The following is a 24,472-nucleotide window of genomic DNA, read 5'->3' on the forward strand; positions in this document are numbered from 1 at the left end:
ATAAAAAAGCCAGACTTACGAGATGTACTGCTCAGTCTTGTTGTACTTCTTGGCCAGGTATTTGGCGGAGGCTTTGCTGGGGATCCTGACGAAGGACAACTCTTTGCCATATCGCGTCATGTTGCAGGGTGTCTCGCAGACGCAGTAGTCATTATCTCTCTCCACCAGGAAATCTAAAACCCCAGACAAAAAAAGACAAGAGCGTTTCTCTTAACCTCCGAAATCCTGGTTAAAAAACACGGGGGACAGATGATGAGGTATGAAAAGGCCCAGGGAAGTGGGTGGCGAGGTTAGCGGGGGTCATAAATCGAGCTGTCCGGTCATGGCCTCGGGTTTAGACATGGGTAATGAGGAGCGGATGAGTTCAGCGGGAAAGAAACGGCCTCTAGACTCAAATGTTTCAGGGAGGAGAAGGCAGATTTCTTACCTAGAGCTGGATCCGCACATTCCTTATACTGCTCCGGAGTGCAATATGGAGCATCTCCTAAAGACAAAAACAGAGCAGATGAGCAAAGAAAATGGCTGTGGTTTGAGTTAAGGCTGCACTATATATCGTTTCAGCATGGATATCACAATTCACAATAGTCCCATCACACAATACTGTGTGTGCAATGTAGAGTCTGGATTATAATTGATCATTTGAAAGGGTTTTTAAGACATTTGACTGTATGAGCATTTTAAAAGCATTCAGGCCTGAGAAATTGTACCATTTGTAACTTTAATAACTATTCATTCTATTCAGTTATTTATAAAAACAAAGATTATGTATGCAGTATGATTTTAGATTAGATTTTTTGTTTACTGTACCTGAATACTGTTACAGTTTTCTGTGCTTGTAGATTATTATATTTTATAATAATACTTTATTATATTTAATGTTTAATAATAATAGTATACTAATAGTTTATTTATTTATAGTTTATTATATTTTATCTTATGCAGATGCACTCCCCTGCAGAACCATACCAATCAATCTAAAATTGATTCATTCTTTCCAAATAGAGTGTCACGATCACCTGTGATCTAGGCCTTGCAGATGGCTGAAAACATGCACTATTACCCAAATTCTGCCACTGAAGTGAACTACAAATCCCATTAATCTCTGCAGTCACACACCTGCCCCAGATTCCCCTTGATTGCAAACACACAGCTGAAGCTTGTGAGGACTGATTACCCAGACTATAAACACAGTGCACATACATCTTTGCTGAGCTTGTTATACTGTGAGCATTATGAAGCGTTTCCTTGCCTTGTCTATCTATGTTTTGACCTTTGCTTTCTTTTATTGTTTACGTTGTTTTGCTGACTGTCCTGACTATTCACCTGTACTCTGACTATGCTTTTGGATTATCTGTGTGCTCTTTGAATTACCTGCCTGATGACTCTCTTAATAAACTGCACTAGGATCATCATCATCTCCGTTGTTGTCACCGACTCGGTCCCAGTCATTCCCCTCGCTGGCCAGCAGAGGCCGCCATCGGACTTCGAGCATTACATCCTCCACATAGACTGATTGCGCACACACCTGAACTGAATCTCGGTAATGACCCACGCCACCTATATAAGCCACACTCAAACCACAGTTCAGTGCGAAGTCTTGTTTAGCCCCGGCCAGCATTACTGAGCGTTCTTTCCTGCCTGATCTCCTGTGCATAACCCCGGACTGTTTCTGACTTTGAGTTGCCTTCTGCCTGCCCACGACCCTTGCTTGTTACATGGACTCTGAACCACGCTGCCTGCCCTCGACCCACGCCTGTCATAAGGACTGTGAACCACGCCGCCTGCCACTGATCTATGCCTGGTAAATCACTCTGTGTCTGTCAGCCGCCAGCCCCACGACCTTTATTGATTACTGTTGATGTGTGTTCGCACTGTAGTGCGTGTTGGATGTTTGTGTTTGACTGTGACTAATAAATACTGCAAAATGGATCCCTCCGTGTCAGTCTCCCCGTTACAGTTGTACCCCTGACTAATTACATAGAACTATTCAAGTCATCTGATGAAGTTGTACTCATATCACAATATAGATGAAAAACTAAATATCGCTATGTCAGATTTTTTCCATTATCGCACTGCTTCAGTTATTTTTCATTTAGAATTTGTGTTTCATGACACTTTCTGTGCCACATATGGGATTTTGGATGACTTTGACCAATCACTGAATACATCCGAGTCCTTATTTGAAACAATTCTCTGATCAATTCATGTTGAATGGTCTCTTTTTGAGTAACTTTAAATTTGAGAAATCTTTTTGATAAAAATGTCCAGGTAATGTTAAACCCCAAAACCAAAATAAACAACTTTTTAAATTTAGAAGATTAAGTCTATTTTAGGGTCATTCGCATTTTTTTTTTCTTTTATTTGAACATCTTTTTGATCTTTAAGATTATTTTTTTATATGCATTTCCATTCACATTTGTAGTATAACAATTTTTATTTGAATATATTTTTTTACCTTTTTATCTACTTTAATTTGTTTTATTATTTTCTCATTAATTCAAATTAAATTTTGTAGGATAAGTGTTTTTAATTTTTTAAATTTAGATTTTTTACTTTATCATTTTTACATTCTTTTTAAATTCCCTTGAATTAATTTTTACATTTACATAAAATTTTGTAGGATCATTTATTTATTTATTTATTATCTTTTATTTTAACATAGCTTTTATGTTCTCTTTATTTTATAAATTTGTTATTAATTATTTTTTTTTCTTTTTAAGATCTTTTATTTAAAAATAATTAGACATTTATTAAGCTCAGACCCTCATTACTATATTAGTATATTCTTATTGTTCTTACTGTTGATTTTTAGTACATTCTAGTCTATTTTAGGGTCATTCACATAGTTTTTCTTTTATTTAAACATCTTTAATCTTTCTGATTTTTTATATGCATTTAATTCACATTTGTAGTATAATTAATTTATTTGCATATATTTTTTACCTTTTTATCTATTATTTAAACTTATTATTTTCACATTAATTTAAATTAAATTTTGTAGGATAAGTCTTTTTAATTTTTTTTAAATATATATTTTTTACTTTATTATTTTCACATTCTTTTTAATTCCCTCTAATAAATTTTACATTGGCATTAAATTTTGTAAGATTATTTATTTATTTATATATTTTTATTTTAACATTGCTTTTATGTTCTCTTTATTTTATAAATTTGCTGTAAATTAAACATTTTTTCTCTTTAAAACCTTTTATTTAATAATAATTAAACATTTATTAAGCTCAGATCCTCATTACTATATTAGTATATTCTTATTGTTCTTGTTGATTTTTAGTACATTCTTTTTACTGTAGTAAAGTGATGCAAATCTTTATCTTGAACACATAAATTAAACTATTATATTTTTAATAAGTCAGTACATATTACAAAAGAGAAAACAAACAATACTGTACATATTAAAATAAAAAATATTTAATTTTGTTCTTGTGAAATAGTCATTAATTTCTAACCTTTTCTTACCTCAATTTACAGTAATAAATGCATTTTACGTAAGTAAAAAAATGCAAACGAAGTATGTCAATTGAGGCTGCTCTTAATTTATTCTTCTATCAATATAGAGAGAGACGAGATGTTTACATGAGTTTATTACAGTAATGGGAATCTAATGAGAAACATCGTTAAAAATAATTACAAACAAATCCTAAAGTAAAACCTCCACACTCATTACAGAGATGAGAAACGGCCTTGATTGTCATGCAAATAATAGTTATATCAAACCTTAATGATCTTAAAATAGCTGTCCCCATGCATGATGTATATTATTATTATTTTTTGGCTTCAGTACATGTGATTTATCCTTTAGCAGAAAGCTTGAGGATGAAGTACAAAAGGTGTTCGGGAGAGAGAAAGAGAAGAACACAGTGTTCTGGCTAAAGGTGAAGCGTCTGTCTGTTAATTAAAACGTGTTGCCGTCCATCACGCTGTTGTTATCAGCGCTCAAGCTCTCCTCAAAAAATCTGATTTCCTCCTTTAATTAATTCTATTTATTCAGCTCCTGAAGTTTCCCTGAATAGCTCAAGGACTCTTGCGGTGAGGAGAGGAGAGAGGGAAAGAGAGCAAACAATTGATGATACGCCGAGAGAAGAAAATGTGTCTAGACCATATTACAACTAATTAACCAGTTTGCCTAAAAACAAAGCTGGAGATCCTCAACTGCTATAAACAAAATGGTCAACAAGCTGTATCAGTGGATTATAGCATTGATCTGGAGCTTTGCTGATTATAATGGAGGCGTTTTCATGTCCTCTTGAGGGGAGATTGTACAGTGATTCATTGATTAATTTATTTGCATTAATAATTATTAGCCACTTTTATTAAGCTTTGATCTTGAATACTATATTATTAACTGTGGCCATTTTACTGCAAGTTTGCTCTTCTTTCTTATAACATGCTGAAAGATGATACAAGTCAAAATAAGAAATAATTAAAGGGATTGCTCACACAAAAATTTTAATTGTCATTAATTACTCACCCTTCAATAGAAGATGAAGAATGTTGCTAGTAGCCATTGACTTCCATTATATATATTTTTCTACTACTCAGACTCAGACTCAGCTTTATTATCCCGTTAGGGAAACTAAAATTGCAACAAGGTACCATACACAGGCGAAGTTCCATGTACACATTAAAAAATACTACTATACAACATCCATACATCAATATATAGAAACATCCCCCTCCCCCCTGGACTCATTTAATGACCCAATGGCCACCATTATAAAAGAATTTCTGGTTCTATTTGTCCTGCAAATAGGAACCCTAAAACGACGTCCTGATGGCAACAGCTGAAATACAGAGTACAGTGGGTGATCTGGGGTGCATAGGATACCCTGAGCTCTCCTTAGTACATGATTTTGGTAGATTACCATTAGACCAGTCTGATTAAAACCAATGATCTTGCCTGCCACCTTCACCAGGCTGCTCAACCTGTTCTATGGATGTCAATGGACATTGGTGTCCAACACACAAACACACACACATATATGTAACTTACATTATAAATATAATTGTTCGGCAAAGTATATTTGTATGACAAAACAACTACAATTACTTTGCTTCTATGAATTGATTTATACAGAACTGATTAATTAAGTTCAGTATTTATTTAATACTTTTTTGCATTATCACAGTATTTAAGCAAGTATATTGTAAGTAATTGTAATTAATTTACTTACTTGTGGTGTAATGATTTTAATTACTTAAAATGAAAAGTAATCCATTACTTTTTTAGTGGAAAAGTAACTTAACTAGGTACTGTAGCTCATCACACCCAACACTGTTCACAACATTCTTTGTGAAGTTTATTTATAAACTAATTTCGAGAGGAATACGTGCTTATGATTGACCACGGCTGGTCCCGCATTAGCTGATTCACCAATCAGCCCATTCCTAAGTCACTATAAATAACCAGAGTTTCATACCGCAGTTATCTTCGCCTTAAAGAATTCCCCCCTTTCATCCTTACTCCTCCTCCCTTTTCCTATAGGGCAGCACGGCGGCCCAGTGATTAACACTGTTGCCTCACAGCAAGAATGTCACTAGTTCAAGTTCAGGCCAGTCAATGTTTCTGTGTAAAGTTTACATTTCTCCCCTTGCTCACGTGGGTTTCCCCGGGTTCTTCTCCACAGTTCAAAGACATGTGACATAAGTGATTAATTAAACTAAAACTGCCACCACTGATGAGCTCTTAAGCCTGGTTTATACTCGTTGCGTCCGCTAGTTTGCTTGAGTGCGCGCGGCCATCGCAGCATTGGTGGAGGTTTGCTTTGGGTGCGCGCGGTATGATTTTGGCAAGCGGAGTGCACAATTTTTTTGGGGGGACTTAAGCAAACAGTTTGCGCGACGCCATGCTTCATTTCAGTTGAATAATGAATCATGTTGAAGACATATTGTCAGAAACAGGCACAACTGTACAGACATCTTTATGATCCGTCCTTGTGTGATCATAGGGATAACCACATCAACAATAATTCTTGGCTAGAAATTGCAACAGCAGTGGGCAAGGTAGAAAAACCTGAGGGATACGTTTGTTAAAGCCAAAACAGATTATTTAATTATGGAAATAGGTTTTTTCCACATAATTAATTTATTTAAAATTATTTAATAGTTCTAAAACTATAATTAAGGAACTAATTATTTATTTGATAACTTAAAGACAATATTTGATTGATTTACAACATACTGATGTCCTGTTTTTTTTTTTGGACTTTATTAGTAATAATGGTTTATTCTTTTATAATAAAAAAATATATATATATTTGTAGAGCAACCCATGTTCTGTTGTCATTAATATTTTAATAAACTTTTATAGGTAGAACTGTCTGAGATATAAACAAAAGTGATGCATCAAAGTGGTTCTAAAAATCTTTATAATCATTAAATTATTTAATAAAACTATTAAAAAATAATTAGTTTAAAAATCTTGAAGGATATTAATGATATGACGAACTTACAGAAACTTCCCTACTTCTATAGTTACCCATCTGATTTTACGGTTGGTTTACTTTTGACCCCCCCTGCTGTTTTAAAGAATCTCACAATGACAAACGCATCAAGTATAAAAGCCATGTCCGTTTTGTCAGTCAGTGGATGTTCGCGATGGGGAGCCAGGCTAAAGTATAAATCAGGCTTTAGCCAGCAGTATATCTCTCTATAGCAATCCTTAATTTGTCTTTAGCAGGGGAGTTCTTGAGATCTACCTGAGCTCAAACTCCCCTCTCACCCTGCAAACAGGAGGGAGCCCCAGGCTCGAGGATCTTCTGAGCTCATGGTTCTCTCCCAGGACAGCATGCCAAAGACGCTTCATAATCAATTGTCAGCTAAGTATGAACTTTATTTTGTGTTTAAAAAAAAAAAGAAACTCAAAGTTTTGAACCAATTGGGATTGAGTAAATGGTGAATTAAGGTTCTTTTTAGTATCAGATAAATAGGAAAACTCCACATCTTAATTTGATTTGTTTACAACAATTATGACTTAAAGCATATCTAAAGAGCTATTCCATCACATGGATAATAAGTGTTATGGCAGTTGTAGCCGTTACATCACAGCTGCCCAAGCAAACGAGTGACGTGCAACACAGAGGCAGCCCGGTTTGCGCAAAACACTTTGCGTGCGGTTCAAATCCAATCCTGCCTCCAATCTTCAATGCTAATTTCACCATCATAACGTCACAACTCACGAGACAACTTGTCACCTCGACGAGAAATATCATAGTGATTTAGTCTCACGAGATCTCGTCACACCCCTATTAGCTACATTAACAATGTAGTTTATGACATTGATGTCCGTTTTCATATCCAGTTCCAGTTGATTATAAGTTTCTCCTGCTGCTTTGAGATCCAGCAAATCCCTGTTTGACCCAGATCAGATCTAGTTAATGACAAAGTGGCTGGTGATGATCAGAGGGCCGCACTTCAAAACAGACGTACAGATCTCAGCAGGGTGCAGGAGCCCAACAGGGACGCGGCAAATCACGCTTTTCTACTCGCAGAGGTGAAAATCCTCTTACTCGCGCTAAGCTGAAAACTAGCAACCAGAATTAAAGCAAGACGCGCTGAACAGCATTAAGAGCACAGCGAGGGTTTACAGTCATCGCAGGCTTAAAAGGCAACAGCTTGAAAACAGCGATGCAAAAACGAGCTGCTAATTTGTTTAGTGTTAAATAACTGCTAGCAAGAGTCTGTGAGAAATGCAAGACTTTCTCTCGAACTTGAAGTCATTAAAGCACTAGATGTGTTTACGCTAGTGTGTTTTCCTTTTAAAATGCATGTTTATGCCTAGCATCCACACCACTCTGACAACTTCAATCCATGAAAAACAGAGCAGTTTGAAAACACTAAAGACCTTGTTCTAGTTTAAAAACACAGATGCTTTTAGTATACACAGGCTAAAGCAGACTCCAGAAATGGAGGCTTGGCTACCCAGGATCACTCTCTGATACCGACTATTGCATGTCATTTGTTCATCAGACTTTTATGACAGCTGCCCACAGCTTTGAAATATGGAATATGGAAATACTTGTGGTGGTAGCCGCATTGAAATTGGTTGATTTGCAAGAAAAGAACAATTTAATACAGTGGTGTCAAACGTACTGCCCGCAAACGGGTTCAATCCAGCCTGCGAGAGGATTCTGTAAAGTGAAAAAATAAGCTGCAATTTTTCAATAAAAGAAACAGCTCCAATTGTGTCCACTGGATGGCGCAACAGCAAATTGTTAAAGGGTTATTTAAAGCTCTAAGTCAGGGGTGTCAAACTCAATTCCTGGAGGGCCGAAGCCCTGTACTGAAGCCCAACCCTGCTCCAACACACTTACCTGTAGGTTTCAAACAAGCCTGAAGGACTCAATTAGTTTGATCAGGTGTGTTTAATTAGGGTTGGAACTAAACTGTGCAGAGCTGCGGCCCTTTTGGAACTGAGTTTGACACTTGTGCTCTAAGTGAATGAAAACATCCAGCTGAGGTTTAAATCTAGAAGTGCACCTTGTTTAAAACTATTGATTCTTTAGCGAAATAGTTGACTCAGAGTCGAATAAATGAATCGAGTTGGGTTCGGATCTTTTGTTTGATCGCATCAACGTTGATACAGTATATTACCAAATATGTAGTTCCAGCTTTGGTAAAATGTGAACGTGCTTTTACTTCAAACTCTAGCAGAGGTGCGGGGATCACGGGACTGATCATGATGCGAAAATGACGATCACTGACAGATGGAGATTCAGCTGCGAGGAATATAGGGTCAAAGTCCATTTTCATCTATGCTGCAACGCGGGATTCGTCGGCCGTTTGCTATTGAAGGAGCAGCAGAGACTATGGGACTTTGTCAGAGACTTTGTCAGTTACTGTTAGTTTCTTCTTCCACCAGATCATAACATAAGTGTAATTTAAATTGTTGCCTCGTTTTCTGAAGTTTGCAAAATATGTGTTTAATTGTGTGTTATAAGTTGTAATCGCCCCCCACAGCTTGTAATCACGGATCTATTATAAACCAGTGCTTGTAATGCATCTCTCAGGTTAAATTTGTATGGAGCTGTTCACGTATTGCATCCAAAACTACGTTAAAAACATGAAGCATGCTTCTTCCTTTACTGATTTAAATGTGTTTCTGAACTGGTGATCCTCTGCTGTTTGCTTTTGTTTTGGCCACCATCAGCCATTCCTTCACACACTTCAACTTTTGCCATTGTGTGGATTAATACTGAATGCGTTTCGTTTTTATTGCTTGGGGTTAGGTTTAAGAGTAGAGTATATGCTAGTGTTTAACTGCATTGCTTCATTGCATTCCTGCATTGGGCTCTCACATACTTTCTGCTACTTCATACTATAGCCGTGGTGGGCATTTCTGGCTGTCATGTGCTGAGCACAGTCGACCAATTACAACAGACTGGGTCATTGAATTGAATAAACTAAAATGTAGCGTATGTGTGTGAATGAGTGTGTAAGGATGTTTCCCAGTACTGGGAATCCATGGCAGCATCCACTGTGTAAAACATATGCTAGATAAGTTGGCGGTTCATTCCGCTGTGGCCACCCCTGATCAATAAAGGTACTAAGCTGAATGAAAATGAATGAATGAATGAAAAGGGAAAATACATTAAAGTGAATAGGCTGAGAATGACATGTTCCTCAAATTTGTGGTTTTACCTCAAGAAAAGTTTGTATGCTTGTGCTGTTTCAACAGTAGTACTCACTGCATGTCATTCTGTGATTTGTCAAGCCCCTATAGTATGACCACCAATATACGCCACTGGTAGATGCCAAGTATGAAAGCCATCAAGATATGCGCATGTCAAATGAGCTGGCGTGGTCATGAATCATGTGTTTTAGTTTGTAGAGTGTGGATGAAAATAGGATTTTGCAGTAAAACGGCAGACTGGAGGAGAACTTTTCAGTCTAAAATGCTGTTTTAAACAGTCTTGGGTAAATGTAGTATTATGTTTACATTTTTATGTGCACTTAAAAAAATAAGTCAATAACATTTACACACTGCCTTCAAAATTCAAAATCAAGATTTTGTTTTTTCTCATATATACCAAGTGTTTTGACAATTCAGAGCCACCATACAAGTGAAATCTAAAATCTACAAAGGCGTCTGAATTAATCCACTTCATCTTGCAACTTTATGACAAACAAACAGTGAACTATAAAGTCATGTGTAAATATGTGGCAGATGAACTACAGTCTGTCTGGTGTGTGTGTGTGTTTGGTGTGCGTGTTTGTGAGTGTGTCCAAACATCTGACATACTGTCAGTCTCTGTTCAGGATCATTATTGTCTTTCTGTTGTTGTTTTTTTTTTTTTGAAGAAGAAGCAGAAGAAGAGAGAGGGGAACAAAAGCATCCCTGCGTGAAGACCCCTTTTTTTGTATGATTTTGCAAATTTTTTTTACAATGGATGCATAATTACACATCTCACTTGGTCTGAAATGTTAACCGAATACAAAATAAGCATATGAAAATTTCAGACTCTTTGCAAAAGCCTTGAGTGCTAACTGTTCTAACTAATAAATAGAGATGATTAATTGAGAAAACAGTATCAGCCCTGGTTAAAATACCTTTAGCTATTATTATAATATATTAGACATTACTTTCACGAGCATATAGCCTCTCAAGATGTAGGCAAAGAGGTTGATTTGTGGTGGAGTCCAATATAAAAACCCAGTGTGAAGCATTGTGATGCTCAAATTAAGGCTGGAAAGATGACGGCGATCAATCTTATTGTCAGAATCTCATTTCAGCTTGAACTCGTATGATAAAACCGACAGCATTATTAATTGTGAGTAATTGCTTTAGAAAACTTGAAATTGGCAATTATGCTACGAGACATTACATTTGTGACACATGCATGAAGTATCTGACCAATCACACCCACTGGTTTAGCTGGCCAATCAGAGCACTCTGGGCTTTTTGGATGGATAGGATTTTGTTGAAACTTGAACACTATGATAATAATCTGTTTTTTGAGCATTCAAGCATGCTAACCTTTCATATTCTTTTATTATTTTACTCTAGATATCTGTTAAAGATTTTAAGATGGATTAATTGATAATTAACCCCTGTGTACTGTTCAAATTGACTACTCTTTTGTCATGTTTTTGTTATGGCCCCATTGACTTCAATTATAACCACATTTTTTGACTGCAAAGCCATGACAGCATATAATCATGCATTCTTAATTGTTGCCGTTTTTACTTGTTGGAAAGAGGTCAAATGTGTAATGTTTACTGTTGATCATCAGTTTGCAGCATTAACCCTTTAAGGTTTCTGGCTTTTATATAAAGTTCTAAACAGTAGATTATAGTAGATCAGGTTTTTTACCCCCGAGTCAGAATCTGAGTCATTTGGTTGTGTATTATTCAAATGTACTAATATTTTATAATGCTAGTGGCTGTTTTTGCCCCATTGACTTCCATAATAACTGCATTTTGATTGCAAAGCCATGACAATAATCATGCATTCTTGATTTGATTTTGAGTATCTACCGATACTGAAACACGATCCGACACTTCTATAACACGTAAAAAAAGACAGCAGACATGCTCACAGTTTCTGCTTTAAGCCACTTGGGTGTTCTACTTTGCTGGTGTTGTGCCGGAAGACGCACCCCCTCTGAAATGTACATCTATTAACTGAAATTGCTAAAAATAAAAAATAAAAAATCTAATAATAGACTTATGACACTAATGAGAGTGACTGAGATGATTTTCATGAATGAAACCCTTCCTTTACTGAAGATAAATAAATAAATAAATAGATTGACTTTAAATACAATACCGACGAGATTAAGTAAATTGTTATATGTGTGGTTTAGTTTAAAACAGCATCAACAATTTTATGTTCAAACCCCAGCAAAAAGCCTAATCTTAGGCTACACTACAGTCATTATTATTATTATTTACATTTATTTGTAAACCTAGTGCGTTTTAAAATGTGTGTCACTTCTTCAAAATAATGATAATTTTATGTTTTAACCAATTATGACATTTGAATTTGCATTTTGCGGCAGGATTGTGTTTCACTGCACAACAATAAAGTCTTTGCAACAAAGTGATGTCATGTCACGCGATGCTGTTTCTGTGTAAAGTCAAGAAAGAAGTCTCTGTGCCACTGCATAGCTATAGACGTGTTAAAAATATTGAGAAAATACAGTTGAAGTCAGAATTATTAGCCCCATGAATTTTTAGCCCGCTTGAGTTATTATTTAATTTTCCCCCCAATTTCTGTTTAACAGAGCAGAGTTTTTTAACACTTTTCTAATATTGGATAATAGGAACCATTTTTTATTATTTTTGTCTCTTTTTCTTTTAATCAAACAATTATTTGTATTGGTCATGTAAGGGTCATATATTATCTGAACTTCTAATGTTGTGGGTGAGTGCTGGGCATACTAATTAGCATTTTTGCAGAAGTAGATAGATGCGGGTCCAAAATTAAATTCAGCTCTGCAGAAACTTCCTGTCTGAATAGAGGTGTTAAAACAGAACACAGAAAGATGTATACTTTGTTGTTGGGCAGAGAATTCGTATAAAAAGAGGAAGTATGTCGAAGGGGCGGCCAATGGAGGACTGAACAATGACTGACAAGTGACGTTACACCAAAACTCCACCTGTTAAGATCAGTTGTGAATATATTATTCATTTGTATCCAATAAATTGTTACGATTTTTGACATTGAAGAAAAACCTCTCCTGACCTTTTCTCTTGAACACGCATGGAATAGAAATAGAAATTCCAACACTAAACATAATAGTTTTATTAACTCATCTCTAATAACTTTCTAATCTTTGCCATGATGACAGCAAATAATATTTGACTAGATATTTTCATGACACTTCTATACAGCTTAAAGTGACATTTAAAGGCTTAACTAGGTTAATTAGGTTAACAAGGCAGGAGTAGGGTAATTAGGCAAGTTATTGTATAATGATGGTCTGTTATGAAGACTATTGAAAAAAAAATATAGCTTAAAGGGGCTAATAATATTGACCTTTGGATTTAAAATAATGTAAAACTGCTTTTATTCTAGCTGAAATAAAACAAATAACAAACAAAGAAACATTATTATCCTTGCTCTCTTAAACATCATTTGGTAATTATTTAAAAAAGAAAAATAATTTAAAGAGGAGCTAATAATTCTGACTTCAACTGTATACAATGAATTTTGATAGCCATTTGGCCATCGGAAAGGAGGCGGACAAACGACAAACTTTTAAATGATTTAATAATGAAAAATAAAACAAACAGACTAAATCCAAAACATAAATCGTCCAGGCCTGGTCCTATCAATGTCTGACTTCGACTGAGTCTAAAACCACGTGATCCAGCCTGATTTCTGATCACGTGATCGGATCTGGACATCCCTAGATTATAGCGTGTGCATAAATACACTTACTATGTTTACTATGTTCTGAGAGCTGAAGGCCTTATTTCTATCTTCTTATACATATAGTGTACGAAAGTTTTCTTACGCTTTCTCACTTTCTTATGGCCCATTTCCACTGAGTGGTACGGTACGGTTTTGTTTGGTTCGCTTTAATGGCCATTTCCACTGTCAAAAGGCGTACCGAACCGAACCGTACCACTTTTTCGGCACCCTTTCGAAAGGGTACCAAACACAAGAAAGGGTACCAAAAGGCAGAGCTAGACGCGCAGCTGAACGCTATTGGTTTACAGAGATAAAAACAGCCATGAACAGAACTAAAGGATAGTCAAGTTTATTGTTGAGTTTTTGAAAAACAAAGCATTTTCTCAAAAAACATGTCAAAATAAGATTCATTACCAAAAATCATCCCATTTGCTGAAACGCAGAGAGTTGAGCTGAGCCAAATGAAGCCTCAAAATGAATAAAAAGTCTAAAAAAGAAACTAAAATATGATTGTCAGGAATAAAAAGAGTGTCTTACATTGAAACTTTATTCCTGCTTATAAGAGAACAACAAATATTATCACTGTCAATCAAACAAGATCTAACACAATCATGTCTACTGTGTGATAGCTCTGCATGTGTGTGTGTGTGTGTGCGTGTGTGTTTACCGGGCATGTGCACCATGCGGCAGTTGCAGTTTTCCACCAGATATCGCGTCTCGCAGTCGATGCGGCAGGCGGTGATACTGTATGTGTTGAAGAAATCAGAGTCTATCGGCGTAGCCTTACAGTCGCCCCATGGAGGAGGAAGATACGTCAGCTGTGAGACAGACAGACAGAAACACAATAGTGAATTATTCATAACAGGAATGTGTGAAGCTGTCTCATGCAAACAAACAAACAAAAAAATGCTTTATTATGCTGCTTGAATTCGCAAACTATTTTTACTTTAATTGTCCTGCAAATTGTTAGCACTGTAGTTGTTTATTATAGCAGCTAACGAGTTTGCAGAATCAGAGAAAACAGCTAATTTTGCACAGTATGGACATTACCAAGTTCTCAAACTGATGCATTATTTAGTTTTGTAGTTTGGAATGTGTCTTTAAAGGCTGCATGATGTTGTTGCCTGCATTAAGAAGCAGCTTTGTATGCGGTTTAAGATTGTGTCTAGGTAGGCTGCTTACTGTACTATGTGTTTTGGACCCCTCCGTAATCCCTGGAGACACTTCACTATCAGCTTAAGGAATGCGCACAGCATAAATAAATGCAAATGCATGTGCTAAAAATGCATATGGGAACTCTAAACAACAACAACAACAAAACTTTGCATTAAGTCTCTGCATATGGATTCATTATTATACATAAACATCCTACAAAAGCCACAGAAACCATAAGAGAATTTTTGAAGGTTCAAAACAACAGCTCTATACCGCCAGCATCTGACATGTTGACTTTACTCTGAAACCTGCCAACAGAGGCAGGACTGGAAGGTGATATAGGGCAGTCTTCAATGCGAACGCTCTTCTAAAAGACATGCAGCATCATTACGCTCCAAAAACACCTTGTTTTTTTGCATACACCCACGATGCCATGTCAAGTTGAAAGAACTTCGAGTTTTGCAAGCAGTGCAGCTCATGACTGTCAAGTCCTAAAGCAATGGTCCAATCAGAAGAGCTCAGAGGCAGAGCAACTGTTGCAAGCTTCTGTTTATGGTTTATTGGAGTTAATAATTTAAAAGTTAGAATTATATCGGTTACAAAAACGCATTGATACGCTTCATAAGACATGTGTTAACCACCTGGCGGTGTATGGGTTAGTTTGGCGACAGATTTATGTAACAATTACTATGTTCATTTTAGGGACATCTATAAGCTGGTGTGCTCCAAAACAGTGACAAAATTCATGTTTGGAAGATCTGATATAAACACCCAAAGTGGGCGTTACGGTGGCGCAGTAGGTAGCATGATCACCTTATGCTGTGTTCACACCAGGCGTGGAACGCATAGATAAATCGCGCTATTCGTGTGTAAATAGCCGTGTGAACATTTGAGTTTACTCGCTTCATTCGTGCGTCAAGCCCCGATTTATTTGCGTGTCTAGACCGCTTCATTCGCTCGTCAAATTCACTTCAGAACAGATGCGGATTCGCGTGATGAGCAGGGCTTCTGTCTGCCCGATGACTCTAGCTTTGTTGCTAAATGGCTAACATGGATTTTATTAAGAAAATAACAGTGTTTATGTGCTTTATGAAGGCTGAAAAACAGCGTCGATAAGTTTAGGGCCGTGTCTGAGTCCACTAGATCCTTTCAGAGGTGTATCCAGCTCTTTGAGCTTATAAACTCCTCTAGAAAACTAACCTGGATCGAGGCATTCAGTAGTGCTTCTGACTGAGCCAAGCCCAGTTTGATGAACTGTTGTCGGTGTCGGCTGGAGGATTTCCTCCGGGACACCAATAACAGGCGCTACGTCACAATCATGGCCCCACAAGAGCAAGTTCCTGATTGGTTAACGCAACGAGAATGTCCACTTAAGTTTAGAGTTTAGATTTTTGAACTCGAGCGATTCACGCGAAACACATGCTCTATTTTCGCAATTCGTGTAATTTGCGCCGCGCCGTTCTTGCGTATTAAGCCACAGGATGTCTATTCGCGCCTTTGCATTGACTTAACATGTAAATCACTCGGGTTTGACGCTTCTTCTGCGTCTAGTGTGAACACAGCATTACAGCCAAAAGGTCGCTGGTTCGAGCCTCGACTGGGTCAGTTAGCATTTCTGGAGTTTGCCTGGGTTTCCTCCGGGTGCTCCGGTTTCCACCACAGTCCAAAGACAGGTGGCATAGGCGAATTGGGTAAGCTAAATTATCCGTAGTGTGCGGTGTAAATGAGTGTGTATGAATGTTTCCCAGTACTAGGCTGCAGCTGGAAGCATATTGTGGATTAGTTGGCGGTTCATTCCGCTGTGGCAACCCCAGATTAATAAAGGGACTAAGCTAAAAAGAAAATGAATGAATGAATGCCACTCCCGCCTAAAAAGCTTGACCAATCAAATGCTCTCTATTGTCTGACATGCCCCACCCTCTTTTTTCTTTTGATGCACTCAACTGAATTCATTGGCAGAACTGTAAGAAAACCAAACACTATTGGTTGTTTTTTTTTTGTTTAAAGGGGTGGATCTACTCTATGCCCCGCCCTCTCTTCATGTTTCAGTTGAGATAACGTCAAATTTCGAATGAAAAATGTCGATTTTAAAGCACTTTGTATTGTATTGTATCTAAAAACAATATTTAGAAGCTGAAATAAGATTGGATTCATTCCAGTTGATGACAGTTACCTCAAGTGCCAAAATGAGCCTTGAAATACGAGTAAAAATGCGTATCTCCACAGGCATTATATGAGTCAGTGAAGTGCACTGGCTTGAGTAAACGCTGCTGTCCATGCTGACACTATTGGATCTGCTCCTGTCTGCAAGGCACAATCTGAGCATCGCCTCCATTACTAAATACGCCCGTCAATCTGAGAGCGACAGAGATAGATGCTAATCCTGTAGCATCCAGTGACACAGCATCTGGAAGCGATGGCCTGATCTTTGTGTTAGAGGAGAATAAATGAGGGGAAATGTTACCGAAATCAATCCACTGCACATGGGAGACATGCTGACCTCCAATTACCAGGAGCAGAGAGCCGTCTGTGCATATCAACCATCCGTCTGTCTGTTAGTCAAGACTCAGATCTTCTGCTGTTTGTTTATCGATCACGTTACAGCGCTTTCAATCTCACGCAAAAACAAAGCTTCTGTTTCTTACTTTTCGCAATGTGGGCCTCATGAAAATGAAACATGGGAGGCCTATAAATAAATAACATTTATTCCAGACAGCGGGGTCGACCTCTGTCTCTCTCATTTGAAAATCAAATCATGCTCGTGCTTGTCAGAAACCAAATTTCTTCTTCTTGAGTGAATCTCGCCGCACGTCATAGCTCATCGCAGAAATCAACAAAAAAGCAGGAAATTATATTTTAAAGGGAGTAAGAATACATGAGTGTCTCTTGAATAGGGAACATGAAGCCTATTTTCTGGTCTTTCAGGACTGTTCTAGACATTTTCATTCATTGTTGTCATTAGCCGTTTTATTATTTGTATTAAAAATGTGCTTAATTTGCATAAAATAATGTAATGATGCCAATATGAATTCAGAAATGGAGTTGAGCTACTTTACAAAAATGAACTCAAAACTACCAGTCTTGAGTAAGTTACTTCAAAACATGTATTTATTACTAATTACATCATCAAAACTGAATTTAAATGACTACTCTAATTACTTTGTTTCAAAAAAGTCATTTAAATACCCAATGAGGAATTTAATTACTTGACTCAATAATACTTATAATATCTATAAGTCTCAAAATAATATATAAAAGTTATGAATATGATATATAACTATTAATTTGAGGCTTTTAATTAATGAATTTATAATTAATGATTTGTTATTAATAAAATCAAATCAAAAGGGGGCTAATAATTCTGACTTCAACTGTATATACAGTTGAAGTCAGAATTATTAGTCCCCCTTTAATTTTTTTTCTTTTTTTAATAATTCCCAAATGATGTTTAACAGAGCAAGGACATTTTCACAGTATGTCTGATAATATTTTTTCTTCTGGAAAAAGTCTTATGTTTAATTTCGGCGAGAATAAAAGCAGTTATAAATTTTTTAAGAACCATTTTAAGGTCAAAATTATTAGCCCGTTTAAGCTATATTTTTTTTGATAGTCTACAGAACAAACCATCGTTATACAATAACTTGCCTCATTACTCAAACCTGTCTAGTTAACCTAATTAACTCAGTTAAGCCTTTAAATGTCACTTTAAGCTGTATTGAAGTGTCTTGAAAAATTTTCTAATAAAATATTATTTACTGTCATCATGGGAAAGATAAAATAAATCAGTTATTAGAAATGAGTTATTAAAACTATTATGTTTAGAAATCTGTTCAGAAAATCTTCTCTTCGTAAAACAGAAATTGGAAAAAAAAAGCAGTTTAATAATTCAGGGGGGCTAATAATCTAATAAACTTTATAATAACTAATAAACTTCAACTGTATGTATATATATATAAAAATAAACACAAGCAGCTGTAGAAATCAAAAACAAGTACTAAAACAATAGACCACCAGAATCACAGCCCTGTTTATTTGGGACGAGTCCAGCGCCGAGAAATTCACAAAGAGAACAATCATTGGGTACCCGCTGTTCTTGGCAGGAGACGAACGTCTGGAAGCCTGGAGCCACTCCGAATCCCAGCTGATCGATGAAAGGTGGTTCATCCTGCGTGTGGATCTGTACTTTGATTCCTGCCTCGAACGTGGTCTCGTCTGCGAGAGAGATAAAGAGACATGAACGCGGGGACACAGACTCAATGCAGGCGTCTCAGAAGAAGAGCTGATAGCAGATAAGACGGCCCGCGCTTTCAGCTTATTTCACACTATCAAACAAGCTCAAGCTGAACCCAGGAGTCTACTTTAACTAGATCTATATGGTTGCGCTTCCAGTATGTGAGCTTTTTGGATTTGGAGATTATTTTTTAGAGTTTGAGTTTAACCACCTCCTACCATACAACAGGGAAAATCGTATGTTCACTTTTGTATATGGAAAGGGGTGTTATAATGCACGCTCTGAAATTAATTTACGAATCCAAAAATGCATTTTAATCCACTGAAAAAATGTTTTTTTGGTAATCTTCAATCAAATCTGACCATTTTCTTTCACATTTATAGTGGCAGTACTTAGGTTTGGTTAGGTTAAACTTTAGCCCCTTTCACACGGAAAAATTTCCGGAACGACTTTACCGCTAAATTCAAAAAAGCGCTGTTCACACAGGCGAGGACGTTACGAAATTTTTCCGGAAAAGAGCGTTTACACATCAATTCCAAAATACCGGTAAATTCTTACATCATTAACCAGAAATGAGCTCTAAACGGCTGCGCTTGTGTTTGTAAACATTTGACTACATTACAAACTCTTCGGATGGATCAGTATTGAGTACAACTCCAATGAAAACATAGAGAAACACTTTCGCATGTCGAGATGTTCATGATATGTGTGTGTGCTGGCGCTATGGGCGCTCACGGGCACACGCAAAGCTTGAAGGTAAACAAACAACGGATTATCATAAACATTTTATCGATAATTATTTACACAGTTAGCATTAGGAAGGAACATAGAAACATGATCTGACTAACTTCTAGCAGCTAAATGTGTCTGGAAAAATATTCAAAGGCTTTTATTCCCATAAACCGCGCACACGTGAATGCGTCTGACTGTTCTGATTGGCTAAAGCAGACGTCTCACGTCAGCACGTTCTCGACGTGTACGCGCTCTTTCCGGCAATCTTCCTTCTGCGTTCACACAGCGCAGCAGTCCGGCAAATTACCAATAATGTTACAACTTCTCTTTCCGGAAAATAGCCAGAACGAATTTACCGGTATTTTCAAAAAGGGCCTGTTCACACATACACACCTTTCCGGAAAATTGCCGGTAATTTTCTGGAAAGGTCTGTATGTGTGAAAGGGGCTTTTATTTGTCCCCGAGAGGAAATTTATCTTGGGCAAAAAAGGCGCAACAACATTGCTCTAAACGGACAGTAAAAATAAATAAAACAAAACAATTAAGAACAAACAGTTGAGAACATCCATTGTGTACAGAATAAGACCGTATACAAGTATAAATACATAAAACACAAAACCCAGTCAAGTGCTACTCACTACAGGAGCAGTGTTATTGGTAGAGTTTAACAATTTTATCGAGGTAGGAACAAACGAAAGCTTCAGTCTATTAGTTTTACACATTGGCATTCTCAGTCTTTTTCCTGATGGTAACAGCTGATATTCACTGAAAAGGGGTTGTTTAGAATCAGTGCTAATATGTATCGCTCTTTTCATAGCCGCCTGTTCGTATAGAGTCTGTATGGGCTCATATTGATTATTGCATTATACTTCTAATGATGCGTTCTTCTTAACCACGCCCCTCTTACTGTTAGTTTGCTATAAGGAAATGATGTGCAAAAAGAAACCCCACAGACTAATCACTTTCAAAGGTGTTCCCACAGATTACAGACACCACCCGGTCAGTTCAAGCACTCAAATCCAGTGCATTATTGTCCAAACGCTGGCTTTCATCCCCAGTTGTCTGTTTTTTTTCCATTCAGACAGAGTCCTCGACTAATGACTGGTTACAAATGCGGTTTCCAAGCACATCCTCATTGAGCACACAGAGGAGCACGCAGACGGCTTTATCACACTTTCCCCCTTTTAAACATCTGCTTAATGATAATTAAAGCACAAACAAAAGAGCGTGAGGGAAATCACACAGCCGGCCACAATAAAACTCGCAGATGCGCCTGTTAATGAATACTATATTAGCAGATCATCCACGCCACTGAATGAACTCACTTTTCCAGGGCCTTGTTAAACTCAATCCTGGGTTTATAATTAATCCTGGCTAGTCAGGCTTTACACCGTACTGCAGTCTGCTGGAGATTGTGTAATGAAGCCGATACCCATTAATTCTGGGGGTGTTTTAAAGTTCAGATATACTCGCAAAGAAATTCAGAAGTGCTCTGAGGACGTATTTTACATTCACATCAAATTCAACTTTACTTTTTGGACTCATAAAATCCAAGTTAAAGGGCAAATCTGATGAATGTTGGATGGGGTTGTGCTGATAGCCTGTAAAAAAAAGCTATATTCAGAAATTGGTTGCTGCCTGAAATAACAGAAATTAGAGATTGGCTTGAAGAGGAAAAAATGGGATGAAAATGGAGAGGCTAACAATGAATCTTGGGTTGCAGTCTGAGAAATGTAATGAGTCGTGGAATGGGTGGATTATATTCCTCCAGAGCTAATTAAAATGCTGGGATATTTAATGAAGAGGAGAGAGATGCTGTGAGAGGAAGTAGGTGTAATATGAAAAAATGGTAAATATCTGTGGTTTTTTTTTTAATGAGCTCTAAAATTGACTTTAATAATCATTTGTCTGATTAAGGAAATGGTGCAGAATTTGAAAGAGAAACGAGTGGATTTTTTGGTATTTTTTCACTTGCATTATTGCCAGACTAAATATAGATACTGGTACAACTATGAAGAGGAGAACCAAACATTGCAAGAAAGTTTTTTCTTGTAGTTTGTACATAAGCATTTAAAACTTAATCTCCATGCTTTGTTTGATATAAAGCTGGCTAAACAGCGTGTGCAGTGTTATATTATTATTATATAAACGTAATTTGTTTAATAATTAAAATGTTTTAATTTCCAATAAATAATTTAATATGTCATTGTTATGATCATTAGTGTTTGTGGATCGCTGGAGAACTGCACATCTGCCACTTTACCTAACTACAAATCCCATCACGCCCAGCACTCACACACCAGTTCTAGATCACCCCTTGATTTCACAGACACAGCTGCAGATCATCCGTACCGATTACTTGGACTATTTAAGCACCACAGACACACTCATTCTTTGCTAAGTATTGTCCTTGTTTCCATGTCTTCATCTGGCTTTTGATTCTTGGATTGTTTTTTTGGATTTTGATAGTTTTCCGCTTGCCCTGACCTTTGCCTGTCTCTTGGTTTACACTTTTGGATTGCCTTTGTTATGAATGTTTTGTTCCTGTTTTGACCCCTGCCTGCTATTAGTGGTGGGCAAAGCAAGGCTTCATGAAACACTGAAACAGTCGAAGCAAATGTGTCGAGGCAATGTAATGAGTCATGAAATGGGTGTGTTATATTCTTCCAGAGCTAATTAAAATGCTGGAATATTTAATGAAGAGGAGAGAAATGCTGTTAAAGGAAGTAGGTGTAATATGAAGAAATGGCAAATACAACATTCCATAATGCAATTCATAACCATAAATAAACAGAAAACACTTGTAAATCACAAAATATGGAAACAAAGTGTACCGGCATTATTAATTATCGGTCTAACTGAGGAAATGCCACAAAATTTCGCAGTCTAAATTGATTTCTTGCATTTGATCCTGGAAACAAATCATTTTTTAAACTAAGTTCAAAATAGTTTATAATCCACTATAAATCTGGAGGTGTTTGCCACCATTCGACATTTATAACAATCGATTTACCATTATTTTAATAGGGCTCTGTATACGATTGGCCTCAGACGATACAGTACACGCCTGCCAAAACATTTTACCACTGCATCGTTTCTCTATCATATACTCTTCTGGTATCCAATTCAGGGTTAGCAGGGATCACAACTCAAGGGTAAAAGTAATTCCAACCCATTAAAAAAAAAAAAAAAAGTAACATGTGAATTAACTCAGGTTAAACAGACGTTAGCTCGGGGTTAAGCACACCGTGTGAAAAAACCTGAGAGAGAAGCAGTGCAGAGAGCAGCGTATCTGCAGGAGTCTGCCATTGTCAGGACATCCAGACAGCTGCTTTGTAATTACGGAGAAATGCAGTCAGCCGCGGAGGAGATTTCAGGACAGCGTTCAGCAGCTCGGAGGATGTGATTAGATATCTGAGACCTCGGAGAGCACCTGGCGGCTGGAGAAACTGGAGGCAGCATGAGCAGAACTCCTCAGGAAATCACAGCATTATAAAAACAATCTGGGTAAATGTCGGGCGGTGACACTGGCAGGTGTGAAGGGTTTCCCATCTACCCCCTCTCTGTTTTCAATTACAGTGGCGTGGAGAGGTTAAAATGGTCCCGAGACAGACTCCAGAGGGTTTCACTTCTGAATCTGGACGCGTCTCATCACTACAGCCAGACTGAATCTCTGGACCTTTTTTAAAATGTATTTTGGTGTTAATTTTGTAAAAAAAAAAAAAAAAAAAAAAAAATTGAGAGAAAATTATTATTAAAAATACTTTTTATTTTTATTTTAAGGGGATCTATTATGCAAAAAATCCCTTTTATAAGGGGTTTAAGCACAGTTGTGTGACATCATTGTGTGAATAAAACCAGCTTCTAATGCATTAATTATATTTTTTATAATCTCACTTGATAAAAACAGTCTGCAGAGACACTCTGATTGACATCCCCCTTTGTACGTGTCATCAGAAGGTGAAAGCCCCACCCATTAGTGACAATTTCCGCCTATTTCGCATAAACAGCCCTGAGCGAGAAGCAGCTGTTTTAAATCTGCTGCTATGCTGACACATTGGCATTTTTAGCTCCACCTTCTTTTGAACATCTCATTTGAATTTCAAAGCGACAGTCACCAAAAAGGGCACAATTTGGCCTAAAAGGGGCACTTTCAAAGAGTTAAAAAACATTTGTTGTGGGGTATTTTAAGCAGATTTTTCACATACACACCAAGGTTATTATAGTGAACAAAACAAATGAAAAAACGAAAACTAGTATTGAATAAAATCATTTTCGTTAACTAAATAATAAACAAAAACTGCATACAAAACTAACTGAAACTAACTAAAATTATAGCAAAAACATCCTTCATTTTCATTTTTGTAAATGTACTTAATACATACTGTAAGCCTTTTGAAGTAAATCTATTTACTTCGTGCTGCCAGGTGTTTGACTCATACTGCATCTCAGAGTCCAAAATCCTACTGCAGCCATTAGCAAGATCAATTCGGTCTCGCTGTCGCTGTTGCTCCCACGACAGAAACTACGACTAGACATGACAGCAGCACGGTGACAACATTAAACACAACCCGAGCAGAGACCTAAAAGTATCAATTTTAACACATTTGTGCCCAATAATGTTTCTTTTTTCTGTATTAGTGATTGGATCATTCTTTTCAACAGGATCTTCTATCGTAAGTGAACCGGTTGAACTAACTTACCAAATCAAACTGAATCATTTTAAACGATTCGTGTCTCCAGAAATGTTTAGCACTCATCCACAAACAACTAACTTTTTACATGCCTGATACCCCCCTCTGACTCAAAATAAGCCAATATACAGTATACTGAGTTATTCAGTTATTGGAACAGTACACTGAGATTAGAATTGAAAAATAATACTGCAAATGCGTGATTCAGTGAACTAAACTTGAACTGCAGTATCTTGCGAAACGTACGTTTATTTCATAACAGAAAGTCGTAATGGAATTTGAATA

General features: G+C 37.0%; 1 protein-coding gene across 4 annotated transcripts in view; it reads right to left on the reverse strand.

Annotated features, from left to right (window-relative positions):
- The window catches only part of asic1b (acid-sensing (proton-gated) ion channel 1b), a 383,191-nt gene that overhangs the window by 24,253 nt on the left and 334,466 nt on the right, over positions 1–24,472 (reverse strand). For all 4 annotated transcript variants that reach the window (XM_073936423.1, XM_005161667.6, XM_005161666.6 and 1 more), the window contains 4 exon segments: positions 18,615–18,742; positions 14,043–14,193; positions 428–484; positions 20–173 (listed from right to left, as the gene is read on the reverse strand). In XM_073936423.1, the coding sequence (XP_073792524.1) occupies positions 20–173; positions 428–484; positions 14,043–14,193; positions 18,615–18,742 (490 nt within the window).

Source organism: Danio rerio, chromosome 22 (assembly GCF_049306965.1).
Source record: "Danio rerio strain Tuebingen ecotype United States chromosome 22, GRCz12tu, whole genome shotgun sequence".
NCBI lineage: Eukaryota > Metazoa > Chordata > Actinopteri > Cypriniformes > Danionidae > Danio > Danio rerio.